Source organism: Lepisosteus platostomus, chromosome 14, assembly GCF_059453375.1.
Source record: "Lepisosteus platostomus isolate fLepPlt1 chromosome 14, fLepPlt1.hap1, whole genome shotgun sequence".
In the NCBI taxonomy this organism is placed as follows: domain Eukaryota; kingdom Metazoa; phylum Chordata; class Actinopteri; order Semionotiformes; family Lepisosteidae; genus Lepisosteus; species Lepisosteus platostomus.
In genome coordinates, this window is record NC_142624.1 from 21,444,266 (window position 1) to 21,465,967 (window position 21,702).

Here is a 21,702-nt window from a genome sequence, read left to right on the forward strand (position 1 = left end):
AATTTTTTAGCACATAAATGTGGTTAGTCATGCATTAAATTCCAAGCACCTAACATTCTTGGGCTTCTGATAATGAGACATTACTAAAAACGCAGTCCTGTCACTGATGTCAAAAGCATACCAAGGGAGAAAGAAACTTCCAGCTTCATTTCACATTTTCTAAGCATCAAACCTAAAATAAAGGCTTTTAACTCTAATTTACCTAAATTGCATATTATAGATGAATGCAATCCCTAATATTAAAGATTTCATCAATTATAAAGTAGTTCTGAAAGATTTTCAAAATATAGCACTAAAAAGTAGACATTTAATTCCTAGTCTGCAATTTTAAAGTAAATGTTAATACAATTAGGGCAACGTTGATACTGTATGTCACAGATCACCCTGGTCATTTTTTGGTCAGTTATGAATATTTTGCCCTATGGAAAAACACAATATTTTGACAAAATGATTTCTAAATGCTCTTTAATAATTCTCTTTTTTGGACTGAACAAAAATGATAATTAACACTGCAAGCCTTTGAGGACACATTTTCAGAGGCATCGCTTTCTTGGGCTTTGATAAAGAGGGTTGTAAAGAACTTCTCACTCACTGTGGTTGCTTCTTCTAACTTGGACACTGTGAGCACTCCACTCAGATCCTGTGAGCTTCCCACTCTCCCCGCTGAAGTAAAAACTTCAGAGAGTTTTCTTTTGCTTTCTTGTAAGTGAATCAGGAGGCCTTTGGTGGCTAAAGTCAACTTAATCAACATCACTATAAAAAAGCTGCTACAGGACACAGTAATTTGTTTATCTACACAAGTGAACTTAAAGTCTGGTAAGGAAACAAACATGACTGTCGAACTGCAGAGCTTTGGTTATACAGTACTGTGAAAGCAGTTATTAAGCAACCCAGTTTCTAGTGAGCCTGCTGACCTTATCGACTATCATTATTCTTTTCTAATAGAGAGCCTGAGGCAGCTGGGTTGTTAGCTCAACATGTGTCAGAGCATAATGGAATGCTTTGTACATTCTGTTATGAGTGATCTGGGTATTATGAAAAGGGCATCAACCTCTGAGAATTTGTGTGGCTTTCATTAGTAAATTCTCCACGCAACCTTAACATTTTCACCACCATAGACAGAAACCCTCAGTACACAGAAGCTGAGGAAGCCAAACAGAAAACACAAATAGCAGGAAGTAGAGAACTTTGAACTCTGAATTGGTATCACCAGCGCTGCTAATGAGTACAGGACATGACAAACCAAAACACACCTCGAAAAGATTCAGAATAATAGGAAATACAGTTTGAAATTCATACACATGAATAGGTGCTGAGGCGAATCAAATTCTTTTGACTGGGAAATTTTGCCTATCAGTTTGCAACGAGCTTTTTAAAATTATTTTGCACGGCTTTGCTGTCAAGCTGACAACGAGCAGCTTATCGTCAGCAACACCTTCCTGATGAAGAAATTGCGAAGTTACGAAGACAAAGCTGCAGGAAACAAAAAAAAAAACCTAAACTTCTGCCTTTGTATATTTTTTTCCAGGAGTGTGGGATTAAAGGGGAAGGACTGTGAATACTGCAACAGCTACAAAGACATCAACAGCCAAGAACCTCTCCCCTTCCTACTTTCGGAGCTGCACAGTACGGGATCATCCACAGTGCAGCCAATCCATGAAAACCGATGCCTGGCAGAGGAAGCAATGGTCAGTCCCTCAAAGTACATCATGGCAAGGACAAGTGACCTGCCGAGACAGCGACAGGGAACGGCTGACAGCATGCCGCCACCTCCCCCACTCCTCCCATCAATTTTCCAAGCAGGTTCTTAAAGATCGCTCTACATCTTTTTATTTTGCTGTCAGCCGAGTGGCCCATTTGAAGTGAAAAATACGACGGCAAGCGCCAGCTCCCCTTGCTAAGCTATGGATTTATGCTTGATTGCCTAAGCCGTTTCTCAACAACAAAAATCAACGGGGGTATATTTTTCCTGCGCTCAGAGATTCAATTTTCCCTTCATACAGTTTTTTTTTTATTGCGGTGCAGCTCTTTTTTTTCTTCTGCCCTCCTTTTCCCTGTCAACAAGCATAATATCCAGTGGACGTACAATTCAAATTCCAATAATAAGGAGGTGTGATGTTTAAAAGACATCTACTGTACATGGTAATATTTCTTTTTAAGACATGGAAACTGACATTCTAATTCAAACAAGCAATGTGAAACTAAACATACCGCCTACGTGATAAAGGAGATTGGTTCATAGCAGATTCTCATTACAATAATACAATGTTTTCTTCCAACATGCTTGAAATTACAAACTGTGGCAGGTTTAACGGGATGACTAAAAAGCTTCTTATTATTAGCAAGCAAATGGCAAATATCACTATAAAACGCATATATACTGTACACTGTATTTACTCTGAAGTGGCAAAAGATTAATGAATATCTAGAATTTTTAAGAAGCTGAATCCCATTTCATGTACATGAGCTCTTCATGTATAATTATTTAGAACAGTATAGATATCATTTTCATACAGACTCCGGTTTGACCGCATATTGTTTGCCTAAGAAGCAAGGTTGCCTTTTCTCCTGTGAACTGCGGCCTTTGTAATCTCAACTCAGCGCAAACTAAAAACCCTGCTCCCTCAAGCCACTTCACTCTGTCCTACCGAACATTAACACTGACAATGTTATCGGAGGACCTATACAAGCGCTCCACTGACTACACTGTGAGGAGTGCAGGAAGAAAGCAGCCGCTTTAGTTCTCACACACCAGATAATAAGAGCTGTAATTAGTGAATGAAATGAAAATGTCAGCCAAATGACTTATCTCTGCTAATGCGGCACATAGAAATGACTGCAGGGATTCAATTGCAATCCTTCCTCAGAGACTGATCTTCTGCAAAGTTGTTCACGCTACATAATGCATTTCATATTTTTCCATAAAGTTTTAATCTTTATCACCTGCTGGAGCAAACATTTTACACCAGTTTTAAAGAGTTTTAAGTGATATCTGCTTAATTTAGGGGATAAACAGAACAGAGCATTGATGTTGATGAGTTACTGATCACCATCTGAAAGTATGCATGACTAGTGTAAGTGTCATCTACATCCAAGGGTGTCTGTGACAACCACTGACACACATGAGCCTAATTCCAGCCAGTGTGGAAACTACGTGCCCGCGTTTCACTTAAAGTGATCCGTCTTTGACTTTCGGATCCCCGTTGGGATCTTTGTTCTTTTACATTGTTGCTTTCTGAGAGGAGACTGCACAGTTCTCTTCGTTGCATATGGTTTTTCATGAGGCTTTACTCACATATCTCAGTAACTCTTCACTCTAACTCTTCTGGAGTATTCAACTTGATTAACTTGATTGTTATGTCATCCAATTCTTAATCTTCACTTCACTACTTGCTATTTACTGTTGCTGTTTACTGTCTGCGACTCTTTCACTTCAATAATAACTTCAAGTCAGGTCTTCAACTTTCACTCTTTACCTAGCACCAGCTCTTTACTAATAAAGACTAACCATGCTGACTTGATCCAGTTGGGTCAGTGATGCCTCTCTCCAATCAATACTTGTGTTCCTGACACTGCAGCCCATCTTTCTGCTGACAGGGTAATGCACAGGGAGTACTTAGTACTCAACCTGTGCCTCAATCTCCCAGCTGTGGGAAGAAGATACACTTCTACATTGCAGGGTGATGCTTCACTCCTCCAGGTGGTAATGCTACCAGTAAGCCATGTTTCAGCTGGCAAACCTTGTTTCTTGGCAGTACACTTCAACTCCACCGAGCTTGGCAAATAAACTACTATGCACCTCACCTGTCCAGCATCTGTGATGTCTCTCAGTACAGCTTAATTCACAAATGTATTTTCTCAATCCCTTGCTCACTGAGTCCTACACACCTGTAAACCAGCTCTATCCATCTGTAATGAGAGCTCTCCCTCCTTCCAGGATGGACACTTGACACAGACTGAAATCTTTTTTTCCTTCTATCCCATATGATTGGCTAAATTCAATGCAGAGCCTATCCCAACAGCTCTTTTCCTTCACTTGGAATTTCATGACTTCTGAGTGCCAATTACAATTGAAGCCATTTTGTCATTTTGTAGGTTTTCCTGTCAACAGTGACTTAATCACATGTAGGAGTAAAAACAATCTTAAAGTTAGAGGTAGTGTAGCCCTGGCTGATTGTTTTATGTTTTATGTGGCTCAGGCAGTATAAGCATGGCACTGATACGGTTGGGATCTTGTGTTCAATCTGTGTCTTGTTCCATTGATGAAGAGAGCTGGGACCTAATTACTTCTCTGAAAAAAGTGACTCTAGTTTTGGAGCTTATATTCATACCTGATACCCTGGTATGAAGGTCACAAAGTCACAGGAATTCAAACTGATTTGCCAACATTATGTCCTTTTCAAATACCATACCAAAGTCAGAATGGGTTGCCTGTCGTGTCCAACTTCATCACATTTCCTTCAACACAACACTAATACATTCAAAAGAAAATCTAAATTACCAACTGGCACTTAGGACCTATTACCCTTCTAACACTTTTACCTAATCAGATGTCTATTTTAGGAATTCTGTAGCCAATTAAATTGCTCACAATCAGTCCCAGAAGCGAGAAAAAATATGCATTTTACATGTTTGATATCACTTTGATTTTACTAAATGTGAAATGAAACAAGGACAGATAGAACACCAAATGCCATTAAATTTGCATATCAGACTCCAATTTTACTACTTGTTAAGTAAACTCTGACTTTTTCTTATTCCTTTCGGTGTCTTATCAATTGTCTTTGAAGGACAGACTGTCCAATTGGTTTGCAAATAAATATTAGGAGAGTCTGAAGTCATTAGGAAAGCCAATTACAGAATAAAAAGGGTTCCTGTGGATACATATTCTTACATGCATAAGATACACAAATGAAGAGACCATTCCTGAATTTTTATTTTACAACCCTTGAATCTATTTTTTTAATACCAACCAATTTAGCTTAAATACATAAAAAATGAAATGTGAAAACATTCAATTTCTTGTGTTATAGGTCATATACAGTACCTAGCCAGGAAATGTCTTAAAAGATTAATCTTAAACATTTAAAATGTGTATTATTTTATACATACATACCTTCTGTCATTGCTTTGCCGTTGACACCTAAGAAAAGAAAAAAAAAGTTTCAAAAGATTTCAGACATCGGTATCTACGACCTAACATTGAGTTACTGTATGTTGAGCATTTCTTTAAATATTTAGAGCTGGTTCATTTAATTTATTTATAAGTGACTGTTTCAGAATACTGGTAGAATGATAGTAAAAAATACCAGCAGTGTTAGCACTTGATTAAGATGCAATATAATAAAAGGTTATAGAGAAATGCTATACAGATTGCTATATTGTTCAATATAAAACCCTGCTTTGTGTATAGTACAAAAATGTATTCCAAACTTTTAAAACAAAGGACATCAATATTTATTGATTTAACACAGCCCAATTAATGGCTTTCATACATGATCCCTGATATATTATTTAATCTCTAAAAGGGATTAACTTAATCCCTTTTCTTTTCTTAGTACCAGTTATCTTTTAACATACTGAAAAAATAAACATGCACTTATTCCTCAATAATCTAAAATACAACAGAAAAATGCACACATATAAGAAATTAAACTAACACATTCAAATTCTAACAAGACAGCAAGGAATATGCAAAAAAATGAGTAGGAAAACACAAATATGATGGTATAAACTGAGTTTTTTTAATTTTGCATTCCTAATAGGACATTTTACAGAAATATTTTAAAGAAGCATTATGAAGAAAGAACCTGTAAAGGAAAGAAAATGTACAGTTAAGTTAAACATTAGGGCAACTACAGTACACAGAACAGTGTGTAAGAAGACTGAAGCTTAGCCATCACATTATTGATCCTATCTTATGGTGTTTTCAGCTGGAGAAATAGAATGACTATCTAAAGCTCAGTGCCTTAGAAATAAAAAATGTCATAGCTTTTCCTGATTTATTATTATTTATTACAAAGTCATTTACTCCTAGTAAGAATCTTTTCGACACAAAGCCTATCCAAAAGGTACAGAGCGGAGAGCAGGTCTACACCCTGAATAGGATTCCAGTCATCAATATGTACGTACATCAGATAAATCAAAAGATAACGTCAGATATATTTTAAGAGCCTTATCATACACTTGGTAGAAGACCTCCCTGAATGTTGAACCTTTCTGAAATTAAAGTATCAAAATGAGGCTGAGCCAGAAGTTAAGGGAAGCATAACGCTTCAGAGCCCCTCACTGTTAATAATTTTGTACAGTGCCTAGGTCCCTGTAATGATTCTTAATGTTTTACATGTGTGGAGATGTGTGGGCAAAGAGCTGTTAATAAGAAATGGGTCCCAGTACAAGAGATTGGCTGTCAGCCTCTCTGATTAAAACTGATGGGTCACAATGCAGTGGAAATGAATGCTGACACCTATGGGTTCCCTTTGCCCTTTTAATTTGAAAACATCTGCCCTTTTTTCCAGTCCTAAAGGAATTCCTGTAACATGTGATTTACATTACTTTGAGGACCAATTGAAGATATATCCATCTTTTACAGGAAAGACTTTGTAAAAGGCCTTTCTATTTACAGAAGTAGTGATGCAGACTAAAATACAGAAAGAGTGAACAAATGTGCCGTTTATTTATTGTAATCATTGCCTATCTCAAATTGCCTATCTGCCCTTTTGGCTTTAAGTCTGGAGTGTAATTCATCACAGCAGTTGACCAGTCCTCTAACAAGAATTACATTTAATGAACGTTTTTTTCAATCTGGCCTACAATATATAAAGAACTGCAACTGCCTTTGCAAAAATCATGAATGACATTCTAATGGCCTGTGGGTCTGGGGCTCTGTTTATTTTAGTACTACAGGAGCTTCAGCCTGTCTATTATAGGATTCTTCTAACATGGTTAGGAAAGAGTGTTGAGAATTTCTGGCACTGCTTTAAGATGGTTCAGATCTTATCCTTATCTCATTTTTATCAGGGGAATCGGAGATTAGGTCTCTCATTGGAACGATTTCCTCAGGTGTCCCCCAGGAGTCTAGACTGGGACCAGTTCAATTTTACACATATATACTTCCCCTCAGCCAAATTCTCAGATGTCATGGTGTGAAATCCAGTCTTTATGCTGAAGAAAACTAGATTATTTTTACATACTAAATTAAGCATTGATGTATCTCAGATAAAAATGACTGTATATCCAATATCAATTACTGACGCAACAAACTTTCTGCAGTTCCGATTGTGACAAAGCTGACAAAACTGAGGTTGTGTTATAGAGGCCACCACTTTTTCTAAGTAACTCAATCTGTTTTATCATGGCTATACACAATTCAAGTGTTGTTTTAAAATGAAAAATCTTTGACCCTAATCTCGCTTTAGAACCTCTTGTTTGCAACATCATGAACAACAATAAAAAACAATAAATAAATCCTGGTCTTAGGCTCATGTATAATTGTTGTCCTCTTTACTGGATTACAGACAGGTCCAGAACTGACTTAAAAATTCCTTTCATAACTATCCCATGTTTATATCATTGCACAGTTACAGTATATTATGAAGTTTGAATTTTTGATACAGGAAACTTGTCTGTCTTCAAGGCCAAGATTTGTATTAGGTTTTTTTCTACTTTTTTATTTTTTTGTTCCAGTTTTTATGTACAGAACTTTAGGACCTCATTATGTATTAACATTATGATGTTAATACAAAAAACTTTCCTGCAACACCAGTTCTCATGTTCAATGTGGTCTTTTATTACTGTTCTTGTCAAATCCAGAATATCATCTCATAGCGACTGCAAACATCACCTCTATGAGGGAGATGCAAATGGATAACAAGGCTATAAAAATAAGAGCTCAGTGACCCTTACTGCTTACCATGACTGAAAAGCAAAAATACAAACAGTGTCTGCTGGGTCAAAAGTAATTAAGGCAAAGTATTTTCCACAGTAATTGAATTTCTAGTAAAGCTGTGATACCAGATTACTGAAAAGATTTTTTTTTTTACTTTAACAATATTATAAAGTCTACCCTCTTAACAGTTTAGACAAACATAATTTGTATATTTGTATTCATTTCCCTCTAGCAAGAGCAATGAAATGTCAGCATGACTGAACAATAAAGTCATTTATTGAGTGTTTCCGTCCACCCATTCATTTTCTAACCACTTTATCCATTACAGGGTCATGGGGAAGCCGGTGTTTGTCTCATCAAGCAAGGGTTGCACTGTTTGGTCAATAAGCCCTGGATAGAACAACAATCTATCACAGTAGTTCAAACAATCAAAGTTTCAAGTGCTGGATTAACGGATCCAGAGATACAAATAAACCTCTTTTGCTGGAAACACCAAAACACTCCAAAGAATAACATTCACATTAGTGTGCTCTACTACAGAGGGCCATGTGTCCGAGCCTGGACACACGGTTGTTTTGCAAGCACCACAAACCTGTTAAATTTAGCAGTGTAATGGTATTCAGTATTATGCCTCCTTCATAATATAGCCGCAATTCTATAATATGCCCATTATCACAACATTCCCGTAAATACCAATCTTAACAGACAACTTATACCAACCAACACAGATTCAGGTTATGGTCTGAAACAAAACCAAAACTCTAGACTATGTCACAAAGAATAGTAGAAGCACATTCATGACATTTTAAGTACAGATAAAGAGTGAATGCTCAAACAGGGTTGACAATAAGTGGAGTACCTCAGGGATCTAAACTAGGACCACTGTTCAAACTAACTGAAATAAGTGATTTACATTTTAGTTTAAGTTAAAAATTTAGTTTTGCAGATGGTATCAAATTAGAAAGATCAACCAAAACTGCCAAATGAAATTAAAAGAAGAGCTAACAGTTACATTCCAGGTCTTAGAGGAATGACCTAAATGGACATACCAAAGAAACTGAACCGTTGTTACTCTTGAAAACATAAGACAACAAGTGAACCTGATACAAAATTCTCAAATTCACTGACAAAGTCAACCCAGAGGACAACTTCAATATCAACAGTGAAACACAAGAGGTCATACACTAAAAAGTATGTCAATGCGCATTTAAACCTGAGAACAGCAGGTACTTATTTACACAAAGGGTTGTAGGAGTATGGAAAAAGCTCCCCAGCCACTTCTTAGACAATATATTGGTTTCCCTCAAGAAACCAATATATTGCTGGATGAGATCCTTGGATTAATTAGCTACAACCTACTTAATAGGCTAGCTGGGACTTTCATTTGGAACCATGTTCTAAGAATACCGCAGCCAATATATTGAGAATTATATTGTAGCGCTCTTGGGTTCACGTGGGTACTGGAACCCTCACCGCTTCCACCTCAGGTCAGCCCCCCCACCGCTGGGGACTTGAACTCGGGCCTCCGGCGTCACTCAACAGGGACCCAGCCAGTTGAGCTAAAGCATTACAATATCAATGATCCAACACCTAAAACATATGGTATATCTCTTCCCTAGAAGCAAAAGGACAAAATAAATAACATTTTAACAAACTGTGTGACATAGGAGGTCACTCTCTCCACCAGTCTCCTCCATTGTGACTGTAAAGCACCTAAAAACCATTCCCATGTGGCATAAATCTTATACATATGACAGCAGAATCCATCAGCAGAATTACAACTAGGACACTGAAATTTAACTATTAGCCAACAGCATGAAAAAAGAAAGTACTAACTGGTACAATGCAGTATCATGCACATCTCATGCATTTGTTTCTGAATTCAGTTTTAATTTTACAAGCACACAACTGCACAATGTATAGTCTTTTAGCAAGAACATAAAAGAGGCAATGAAAAAGAAAATCATTTGCTCTAAGAATTCTGTAACACTGACTTTTTATATTGCACTTTACTGAGTGATATATTGGGAAAGTTAGCTAATTTAAGACATTTAAATACTTTGCTGTAAAAAAACATTCAGTATGTTTTGTATTTACATAATAACACTAGAATTTCTTAAATGTTGCACTGCATCTTGATCAGGGCTGTTTTTACCCAGCCTTTAAAACATATCCACAATGCACAACAGCCTCCACAAATTAAAACAGGCTTCACTTACAGAATACTCTTTGCAGTGGATCTTTGCAATAACAACATAGAACAGTGAATTATTTAATGTACAGGTTAGATTTTAGATACCAATTTATGGTCCTTTAAGTATTCATACATGTAACACATAATGTATACATTGAGGTAACATTCTACTGCTAAAAATCACAAGACTCATAAGCAAGACAATAGCTGACCTCTACCTAATGCAAAAAAGCTACCCTAGACAAAGCATTTACAAATATTTGAGGACTTAATGAATATTTTGTGTTTTACATTACATATTGCTCTAAATTCAGACAAACCCCAGATAAATTTACATTGACAATGATTCATTCATAACCACAACTCTGACCGTTCTTACAGACACAGGATACAATGCCATTCATTGGTCTCCTTTCTCAAACATTCATGAATTTGAGATTTCGTTCTGCATGGTTCCAAAGGGTGGGTTTCCTTTACAGTTTTCCCCATATGTTCCAATGTTTTCTTGCCAGGAATGTGCCAAGAAATTGTATGCATTAGGTGGGTGGCATGGTGGTTAGCATTGCTGCGTTGTAATGCTGGGGCCATGGGTTCAATTCCAGATCTGGGGTTTATCTGTGTGCAGTATGAGTTCTCCCCCCATGTTCACATGAGACTCCTCCAGGTGCCCAGGTTTCCTGGAACCTGTTCATTCTTCTAGCACGGTGGCACAGTGGTCAGCATTGCTGCCTCACAGCACTGGGGCTCTGGGTTCCATTCTGGACCTGGGGTGCTGTCTACTGTATGTGTAGTTTGTATGTTCTCCCCGTGTTTGCTCAGGTTTCCTCCCTGAGGCCAAAGACATACTATACTGGTAGGGTAACTAGCTGATCTGTGACAACATTAAAAGGATGGGGCTTGCTAAAAAAAAAAAGAGATAAAAACTCAGTCCACCACCAAAACACTTCCATGTGCCTTTCCCCGAAAGTAAACTCCCTTGGAAATCACCTACTCCTTGCTGAGTCTAGCAGGAAAAAAATGAATTCAAAATTTTGTGCAAGTGGCAGGAGCCTCCAATGTAGGTCATCAATGCCACTGCAGCACAACTAATAAAAATCATTTACTTCGCTCTTCAAGGATGTTTGGTGACTGCCATCCTTTTTCCCATTTTCAGCAAGACCTGTAAAATCTTTATGACAGCTCTAATTTATGATGCAGTCCCAGTGTGCCTCTCTGTCCACATAAAGGCCATATAAATTCCACTCAGTAACCTCCAGCCAAAGGCAGTATAAGTGGCCACCTTACACAGTTACAGACAGCTTTGGAAGGTAAATGAAGGCATCTTCATTTGTCCAACAGACAGCCGGTAAAAGCACAAGTTTTGTGTTGCTCTGTTTGCTTGTAAGGGCTGTCCTTCAGTGGCAAATACCCTCTTGCCTGCGGAACTAAAAATCTTGAAAAACTATATCCTAATTCTCAATCCCACCGACCCAACCCCAGAGTCTGCTACCACGGTCAACTAAACAGAAAAAAAACAAGCATTTTGACATTCTTCCGCTGTCAAGATGTTTTTCTCCAGGCCATTTTTCCCAATCCAAAGCTGTACTGAAACCTGGCATGAGTGCAAGTACTGTAGTTTAAGGTGGAGGAAATCAAGTAAAATCCACTAAAAAGGTAAGCAAAGCATGGAGGGGTGTGATAGGATGACAAAAACGCAACGCAAAGTAACATCACAGTATTCATCCTATAAAATTACTAGAAAACCGTTTATAGTGTCAATATTCAGAAGGTTATTTGTGTGAAAAATGTTTTTTTTTTTAATGTACTAGTTAACAAAACTCAAAATGAGCCACTCAATCAGCACTTACTTGCCAGCTGGAAGACAGCCATGACGCTCACCGATGCATCCTCTACCAGCCACGGAGGCATTGTTACATTGCAGTGCGAGGCGGCCAGGATCAATACTACCCTGTGCAGGAGATCCTTAGACAATCTGACATTGTCACTTGAGACTCCTGGCCAAAAACAGTCCAAGAGGCACATCCTGGATTTAAACCGGAGCCAAAGACTGGTGGCTTTTACCACATAACCCTTTAAAGAACCCTACTTGCTGACTTACCAGCAAATAAATCTGGATTAACTGAATCTGTGTACCAGTATTAATGGACTTGGATTTCCATTACACAATGTCTAATACTCATCAAAATGTTCTGGTACCAAGTTCTGTAATTCTCCTACTGTGGCTCTTGGATTTTTCTTTGACTTTTGTCCTGTACTAGGCAAGTTACCACTGTTCTAGTTTTAAACTAGATAAATTATTGCCCTAATAGTGGTACAATTAGGTTTTTTTTTGTTATTGTTTTCCCCCTTCTCTGATTTAAGAAGGTCAACAACTATTTTTGTCACTTTTCATTTGTTCTTGGCCTTTCCCCATGCTAAGGGATGACAAGGGCATCTTATCTGTCACCTCATTTTTTAACCCTAGTGAAACAGGAAGCCAGGGAAAACCTTGATACAGTTCCTTAAGACTAAGATGAACGTTAATGCAGATTTAATTTTGTTTTAAAGGGATGCCAATAATTGCATTTGCATTAGAATGTATAGTTTGTTCCATATTTTTTAACAATGCAGCTCATTATCCGTGATGTTTATTTTATACAGTATTAATTGTTCATCTTTATTAAGGGTGCCAAAAATTGTGGAGGCGACTGTATATGAAGTAAAGCAAACAATTCAAGTGGGCATACTTGAATTGTTTGCACTGTCATACACTAACAGGATGAAGTTCTGCCAAGTATCTTAAATTCTTTGGCAGCTTCATTTCAAAAGTGGAACACATAATACCTAGAGACACTTGAGGATTTCAAGCACACATCTGAAAGTCTGTTTTACTATAGAGTGTACCATTGCTTTTGACTCTTAGAATGAGCTTTGTAGCAACTGACACGTGACGTCTTGCGCTGTGTTACTTGGAAGATATCCTGCTGCTATGTGCTGATGGATGTTCAAGGTTATGGTCTTCAGTTCATCCTCTTGTTAACATCTTCAACTTGAGATTTCACGGAAAGAATGCCAGAAGCCTGCATCCCTATGCCATAGTACAGAATCCCTGGCAAAAAACCTAACTGGCAGAAATCCATTTAACATTTTTTCCTGAAAATGGCACCACTTCTGGCCTGTTAGTACTGGGAAACTGCAAGACACAAACTGCTTATGAACTCTTCATCCATATCATCCCAGCTTCCCAATCAGCTAAAGCTATTTATACCATGAACTGAGCTGGCAGGCACACGCCCAGGCCCCTTGTGAAAACAGACTGCCACCCTGTGCTGTAACAACCAGCAGCAGGAAAGGGCAATATAATCGTGGTGCTTAATACAAACAAACAAGCCTGGCCACCACTAATACATGGGATGAAATTTCATCTCAAGTTCTCGGCTCTTACTTCAAAACATTATCCATTCCCCTAAAGAGTCATGAGTCAGCTATGTTGTGGATTTTCTTCTGAAGCTTTGAATTTATCAGTTTCCTGAGAGATTGAAATAGAGAAATGCAGCATGTATCCTCATTTTTTTTTCTTTTTTAGTAATACCATGTAATCAAAGTGCTATTTCTTCACTGGTCAGAAAAGAGCATTTGGTTTTTAAGAGCGGCAATTCATAAAAAATAACCACAGATGTTTTAATATTGTTAACAGTTGTTAACTTTTTTAACTGTGTAATTAATCAGTTGCACTGAAGGAATATCACTTTGATATTTTTGTAAATTACATCAGCCCTTGTTATTATGAGGAAGTAAAAGAAGACTGTTGGACTGCAATTTAATTTCTACAAAGAGCTTACACTCATATACGATTTCCTGATTTGTTCATGATAGAGAACTGTGATGTTTTCTATTAGTACTCAAATATGAGGAAACGTAAAAAATTCTAATGTTCTGTGTAAAATAGCTCATCTCTATGCTCAAATGATCTTTCTTTTCTGAGTAATTTATTCTTTTTCAATACTAAATCAAATTGTATTCAGATATCCTTGATCTTCTGTATCATGCTATTTTTTTCTGCTTTATTCCAGAAAAAGTCAGATATGTTGAAACAAATGCAGTTAAATGGCATATTGATTTAGACCATTTGTATTTCGTATGAATAGAAGTTGCAAAATGAAGCAACAGAAAGACATATGGAGTATAAATAATTATGAACTTGGGGCACCAATTATATGCAAAATACCACAAGGTCCACTGAGACTAAACAGAGATTTGAAAAAATTAAGTAGAAAACAAATAGGGATAAAATAAACCTCTTCAGCATTACCAAAAGATTGTTTACAGCACAGATCTATGGGCTGACCAAGTAAGCAAGAAGATTGCTCGCTTCAATTCTCATTTGCCTCCAATTGGCCTCGCACCACTGACTGTGGCAGTCATAAAAGATGACTATCACATAATTCCAAACTCCAAACCAGTGCAAGCATACTGATATCAGAGGGTAAGGAGAAAATAAAAAGTTCTTGCCAAGAAATAAAAAAAAAATATATGCGTTTTCTTGAATTTCACACCCCAAAGATTCAGGATTACCAACTTTTGTGGTAATATTGACAGACAGCTTTGAGCTACAGGGGCAGAAAAGAGAAGATAACTTTTCCTTGAAAGGTCAAAATGAGATAAGAGTTCTTGCCAGTGAGGAGCATCGCTGTTTGGCTGCAGATCTGTGGATGGTTTGTTTATCGGCAGAATTTCAGGCAGCTCCTGATAGCACTGAGATTGCAGTATCACCCGAAACCATCAGCAAGAATCCTGCAGGTGAAACAGGAATTCACTGCTTGAACAAAATAATCATGGGACGCAGCACAAGCTTGGTCGGGTACAGCAGTTATCTAGATGTGCGATTTTCCCATCTTTCCTGCAGCACTGTATCTTAATGTATCTTTATTTTTTTCATTTAATTTTAGTTTAATTTCTTTAATTAGAAAAGTTGTTTTTAAAAGGTTTAAAAACAAAGTACAACGCAAATTACACTTCATATGGCGGAGGCCTTATACTTTCCAAACAAGTGAATTGAATGAAGTGAATTTAGATATTTAAGGTACTGTATATTGGACATATACATAGTGTTTTTTTTTCCTGAAAGTGCACACTCGATAACTTTGCACTTACTTTGCATTTGATTTAAAGAGGAAATTATTTTGGATGATATTTATAAACCACACTTGACACACACACCTACACCCAGCGAAAAATATACAGTATTTTTCCAGCATAACAGGCTATCATGGATTCAAATGTTTTTAGAGCCAAAATCAGATTCACACATGACCAAAATGGGCTTTTCACTTCCAACAGATTCTATGTCACTAACCAGTAATCCTGCTGTGCAGAATTCTAATCAGATCTAATTAGGCACCTTTGTTTCAAATATGCTGCAACCTTCTTAATTACCAACACAAATTGCAGCGTAATTGTTTACTTAGTTTCAGAAGATTGCAAAACCAAGTAATTATACAGAATGTTTGAACTGTGCTATTTTTATAATGATCATACAGATATTGTTTTTAAAGAGTCCTGCACACAGCAAGTAGACAACCCCCCATTTACGAAATCGTAAAGCCAGAAACCTGGGCAGAGTTCACCTTCGTTTGCAGATCACACTAACTACTCTGTCGGACAGATAAACTCAAAACTGCAGCATCACATCAAAGAGGCACCAGAAAAGGATAAAGTTCTACAATATTTTTTTAAATGCTTAAGTGCAGCGTTTCTTTAATGTAGAATGGTTCTATACCCTTCCATTTCGGAAAAGCCAACTGTGTGTTCTGTCACGTCTTGGGTTGCTGTTACAAATCCCATGGGCGCACAAAGGGAAGAATGATGAAGTGTATGTAGACTACAATCTACAAGAGGACCGAGTAAATGATACAGTACACAGTCAGAACTACCTTCTTCCCCACTGTAAACACACAGGATAAGAAATAACCTAATAACACAGATTTTAATTGTCTGGCTATTTTTTTCCACACTGATTGCTATTTATTATTGCTACTTTTTCCACACTGATTGAAAACAAACTTTTGAAAACTATCAAAACAAACTGAACAAAGCTTTCAGAAACACCCAGTAAAGACATAATCCCACGGGGCAATCATACCTGGCACTAAAGAATTAAACATAAATATATAAATTTGGCTCACAAAGCGCTTCAGAGTGCATAGTATTGAGACATGACGTTTCCTCGAGAAAGGACATCCTTAAAATAATATTCCCAATTGAAAACATTCATTTATATGCAAGTTGCAAAAAAAACTTCTAAAGTAAAAACTTAAACTTTCTACTTTAAGGATTTAATTAGGTTACATTGCTTAAAGGCTTTTCAAACGACAAGAATTGCAATTATTATAAAAACTGAGATTGAGGACCATGAGCGTGCATTTTATCGCTGTGTAGAGGCAGTATTCAAAGTGCTTCGTTGCAGTGTTGGATTGTGGGCAGATTAGCTGGGTTTTGAGGCATTTAAACAAAACTACCATGTATGCAGTGAAAGACAACAATTACTAGAAAAGAAAATCGTATCTATGGTAATGGTTATTCAGGAATTTGGATATTTTAATTATGCGATTTATTCATTTAAAATAAATGCTATGACGAAAAAGGGGCCTTCTTTATATATATATGAAAGTTGAGAGGATTTTTTTAAACATTAAACAAGGTAATATTTAATGTTTTGAATATATGTAATGCTTCCAACCATGATTTTCAGTAAAACTAAATATTCTGCTTGTTGGCATCTTGCTTGCAATTTTCACTTATTCTCTGGCTTGTGAGAGAAGCATACCTGTAAAAATAAAAAAAACCTACTAATTATATTACAAAATGTACTGTATAAGTATTTTCAATGGATAAAGTGTAGTACAAGTCATTCTTATAAATGCTTTAAGAGGAAGTGTGACATTCACATTTTATCTTGCAAAATCCAAGGAGCAAAGTACAGCTGAGACTCCATAACAACAAACTACACTGATTAATTTATCATCTTAATTAATAAATGGAAACCAACCATCAGTCTTTTTATACTTGAGGGAAGATTGAAAACATTCTATGTTAGGTATTGCTTACAAAATGAATGTCAAACAGTTTAATCACTTGAATTTGTTAAAAACCTTGGAAAGAAATCTGCACAAAATTCAGTAACTCATTCAGTTAGAGCCAATTTTATAGCACATGATAAACTAGAACTTTGACATTAGCTTCCAGTATCCTACCTAATCAGTGCTATAGCTACCCCGGCAATGTGGAACTACAGAGTTAGAAAATTTCTACCACAGTACCTTATGCAGGCATTTCAACTCATTGTGATCGCTGTTTCCACACTTGTCCACCCAAATAACTCTGAAAGCAGACATTGCACTGCTATTTTTAGGTGATACTTAAAAACTCTTTTAAAATTCTACTTGTTATGCAGTGAACTGCATCTTTATTATTCTACAAACTGAATATTTAAAGCCCTGCTCTCACTACACACCCATATACACTGAATAATGTAAGATACAGAATGCAAACACACTATAAGCAATTTCCAAATGTGACAGACATGTATAGATTTAACCCTTCAAGTGGAAAACCTAATAGGTCGGATTATGCTTTCTGCTTGAGAGCCTTCATGAATTGAAACCTCTATCTGGTAAATTTTCAATATGAATGTGCCATTTCCAGTATACATATGTCCCTGTAGTTAATTTGAAAGTTAACACAGTTGGATGTTGCCACACATCTCAAAGCTAGGGAGACAGGACAAAACAGTACATTTGTGCAGAAGAGAAACCTGTACCAGTTTTTCATTTCTTCCCAAATAAATGGGGTTTCTTCTGTTTAGTTTTCATATAAAGTTTGGAGTTCTTTCTTTTGTCTCTAAACATTCTGAATTTCCTGCACTCAGTGTAAATTCTAAACAGTGTATCTGCTGCATATTCACAAATATTATTTTAGCTTTTACGGTCAAGGAACTAGCTAAAACCCTGAACAAGCATAAAAAAGGAAACTCGGAATTAAACTTCTCAATAATCAATAGCCTTGCATTGCACTCTGATGGGTAAATAAGTTTACTACATGACAATTTTTACACAATATTGTTCATAATGGGCAAGGTGGGCTATCAAATTTCAGAAGTACAGCTTAGCACTCAGAAAGCCAAGGTGAGAACAAAACTGAATGATTTAAATCCATAAAAAGAAGTGATTTAGCAAAGAAATGTGAATTCTAGGATCTCATGGAGACTTCCAGAAGCTGCTACATTACAATTACAAAAGGTTAAGTATTTATTTAAAGGCAAGATCAGCTTTGAAACATAGTGCCAAATATTAATACTTACAACTACACATATATACTGATAGGGGAACCAAAAATTAATATGGCAACAGAAAGGCAACAGATGTCATGCTCAAATTTCAATTTATGTATCCTTATTAAACAGAACACTTCTTAGCCCCAGTGTAATTCACTATAGATGGTTACCAGGTTTGTAATTGATTTTCCTAAACAAAATATTGACAATAAAGCATGATCCAATCCCTGAATAATGACACAGATATACAACACACATATACTGCATATACACATACTGCACTCTATACAGAGCATCAAAATAAACTACTGTACTGTATTTATAACACACAAAGATTCACAATGATCTCACGAAAATGACAGCTTTACTGTATGTCTCAGATGCACATACATTTTATCGACAATGTAAGTGAATTAAATATGCTGTTTACTATTTGTCATCAATAGGTTTTCTCAAGAGTAGATCTACTGTGAAAGTCACAGGCTAGCAGTGTGTGAGGCAACTGAGCCTGCAGTGGGATTCTGTTTCATTCCACTTGTAGAATCAGGACAAGCACGTGCCTGTTCACTGGTCTCTGAGCCCTAGATGGCACGTCATACCGGATCATTCTATAATTGTTCAAGCATGATGAGAAGGGAACAAACAGCCTGTAACATTTTCAAAACACAAGAAAGCAACTGTTACAAAAGAACGCCCATATGAAGAGTAGTCTAGTTTTGTAGTGACTAGACAACCCTATCCAGACCAGCACACATAGACTTCAAGAGCAATATTTCGTATTTCAGTTTGCATTAATGCACCACAAAAGCTTATCTCCATCAGATTCTGATTGAAGTCCCTCAGTGATCTACACAAAACTTTGATTCATCAATAAAAAGAACTTGGCTTCATAACAGGAGAGGGACAATGTGCTTAGTGCAGCTTCCATCAGTGAAAAACGTGCCATATCAGTGCCTTTCCGTGTAACTTACTTTTGATTTTCACATTCACTTCATCGTCTGTGCCCAGTCAACTCTTTCACTAATGAGGTGATTTAGTGCTTATTCCACAGTCTTAAATCATTTAGTATATTGTGGTCAGTCACGAATGATCAATTAGTAAAAATAATACGAAAACATTTAATAATTACCAACAATCTGTATTCTTTATTCAAAATAACACACTAACATACAGTACATGCACAAACAGGGTGATAAGTCCCTTTGACCTTCACTAAATAATGCACTCTATACTATACTGCATATTAGTGAAACGTCTTATTTTTACAAATTGAACTTACACTTTTTGTAATCTGTAAATGTTGCATAGATATAATTGTAGCACAACTGAACACAGCTTTAGAAAAGAAAATTAAATACTGATTCTGCTAAAACATTAAATATGTATAATCAGTTGGGATTTGTTTGGAATTAGAAAAGAGGAAATAATTTTTCGGCTAAATAAAAATCAAATGTTTATTTGTGTATTTTAAATATATATCTAAAATATATCTAACGGAATAAATTCAAGTAAAGAGCAACAACAAAATAATGTATTCGGGAGAACCTAATTATCTAATGTCTACTACTTTTGAGATTACAGTGTTCTCTCGATACATTTATAAGTGATGCAGTATTTCACTTTGGGGGGAAAAAGTATACTATGTAAATAAAACAAAATATTAAATATAAACAATCCAGAAGTTATCTTTGGCAGAGGAAATATGATACATATTGTATAACACATTTTATGTTTGATTTTTACTGTTAAAATATTTGACATACAGTATGGAACTGTTTTCTCTAGGTTCTGAATTATGTTTTTAGCTCAGAGAGACAGAGCACTTATATGCAGATATTACTATATATGTCCAAATTCTAGAAAATATCTTCACAAAGATGGGAAGTTTGAGAAAAAGTTATGTTGGAAAAAAATATTTTTCATATGCTAAATGGTAGCTTCTTAAAAAACAAAGTGTCAAAATGATTTGTTCTGCTTCTACCCCACGCCAAATTTCATTTTTATGTAGCATGGAATTGTAAATAAAACAGAATGAAAATTAATGTTATGCATTCACAAGAACAAGCATGTATGTGTGGGTATTTCTAGTAATGCAAGGACAGAAGTTAAGAAGATGTCCTCTCAGTGATTGTAGCTCTGATAACGTGAGGACTTACTCACAAAGTAAAAAGGCTTTTATAAAGAAATGTTATGTTCCATTAAACATTCATCTGTTTCAGATCCTTCGTGATGTAATATGTGAGTGTGAGTTTGTAATATTAATGATAAAATGAGAGTCCATGGAAAATCCTCTCAAATGTAAGAATACACACGTGTATGCAAATTTGAAAGGAACACTATACAAGCTGTAGCAGCACGGCTAAGCAAAGAAAAATCTCAGTAAGCTTCATCTACTGTAGATCTTTAAATAAAAGCAGCACTATGAGTTTTGTAATGACATGACAACCGTTGCGTAAAAGGTGACCTCTTCCTCAGGGTTTATAAAACTGGAAAAAGTAGAAAAAAAACAATTAGGCATTTAATTTTATAAAGAAGCTGAAAAAACAGGAAACTGTGGACTTTCAAATAGGTAGAAGGTATGGTAAAAATAATATGTAACAAAAAAAATCCAAGGAAATACAAAAAACCATAACAGAGGTAAAGCACATAACTGATAGCTGTCAAGTTTGGTATAGTACTATCTCAAACACTGCAGAACATTATATTCATATAGAAATGATTAAATGCTAGTCACAATAAACACTTCATGACCTTTAATTCCTATGGCATATATGTTTTAATACTAAATTAAGCATTTAGTATAAATGGTTTAGGAATAAGGAATACTTATACAATGAAGAACCAGAATAGAGCTGAATGTTGATAAACATCAGTGTCTTCTGTGCCATGATCTCCTATACAGTATATGTTAAACATTAGATGTGTATGCAGTACAAGTATATTCCAAAGTACACAAACTGCAGTTTAAAAAGTGCAAAGTAAAACAACAGACCAATAAGTACGTTATGGGAAATAACTAGAAAAATAGTACTTTTGGGCTGTTTTACACAAATCCACAAGACTAGGTACTTTAATACATTCTCATGCATCATTTCAATGCTAGTCCATGTAAACAGAACTCTGAAGAAGTAGAGCTAAAACAAACAAAAACTAATATGGATCAAATGGCTATAAACAATAAGTTATTTCTGCCCCTGATGAAGAAAATAAAAATCTAGTCAGGAGACAGTTTACAGAAGACTTTTTAATATGATTACTGTTTTTGTGGTTTCTTATGTTCTGTACTGGAAATATACATCAAAACACTTA

At 36.1% G+C, this 21,702-nt stretch overlaps 1 protein-coding gene across 8 annotated transcripts in view; it reads right to left on the reverse strand.

Moving 5' to 3' along the window:
• Positions 1-21,702, reverse strand: part of LOC148648978 (double-stranded RNA-specific editase 1-like) — a 171,891-nt gene that overhangs the window by 43,322 nt on the left and 106,867 nt on the right. For 7 of the 8 annotated variants that reach the window (XM_088604990.1, XM_088604989.1, XM_088604988.1 and 4 more), the window contains one exon: positions 5,117-5,143. In XM_088604990.1, the coding sequence (XP_088461116.1) occupies positions 5,117-5,126 (10 nt within the window). In that variant the 5' untranslated portion in view covers positions 5,127-5,143. Of the gene's footprint in view, positions 1-5,116; positions 5,144-17,380; positions 17,442-21,702 lie in introns of all 8 variants that reach the window. The other variant, XM_088604991.1, reaches the window with a different exon arrangement.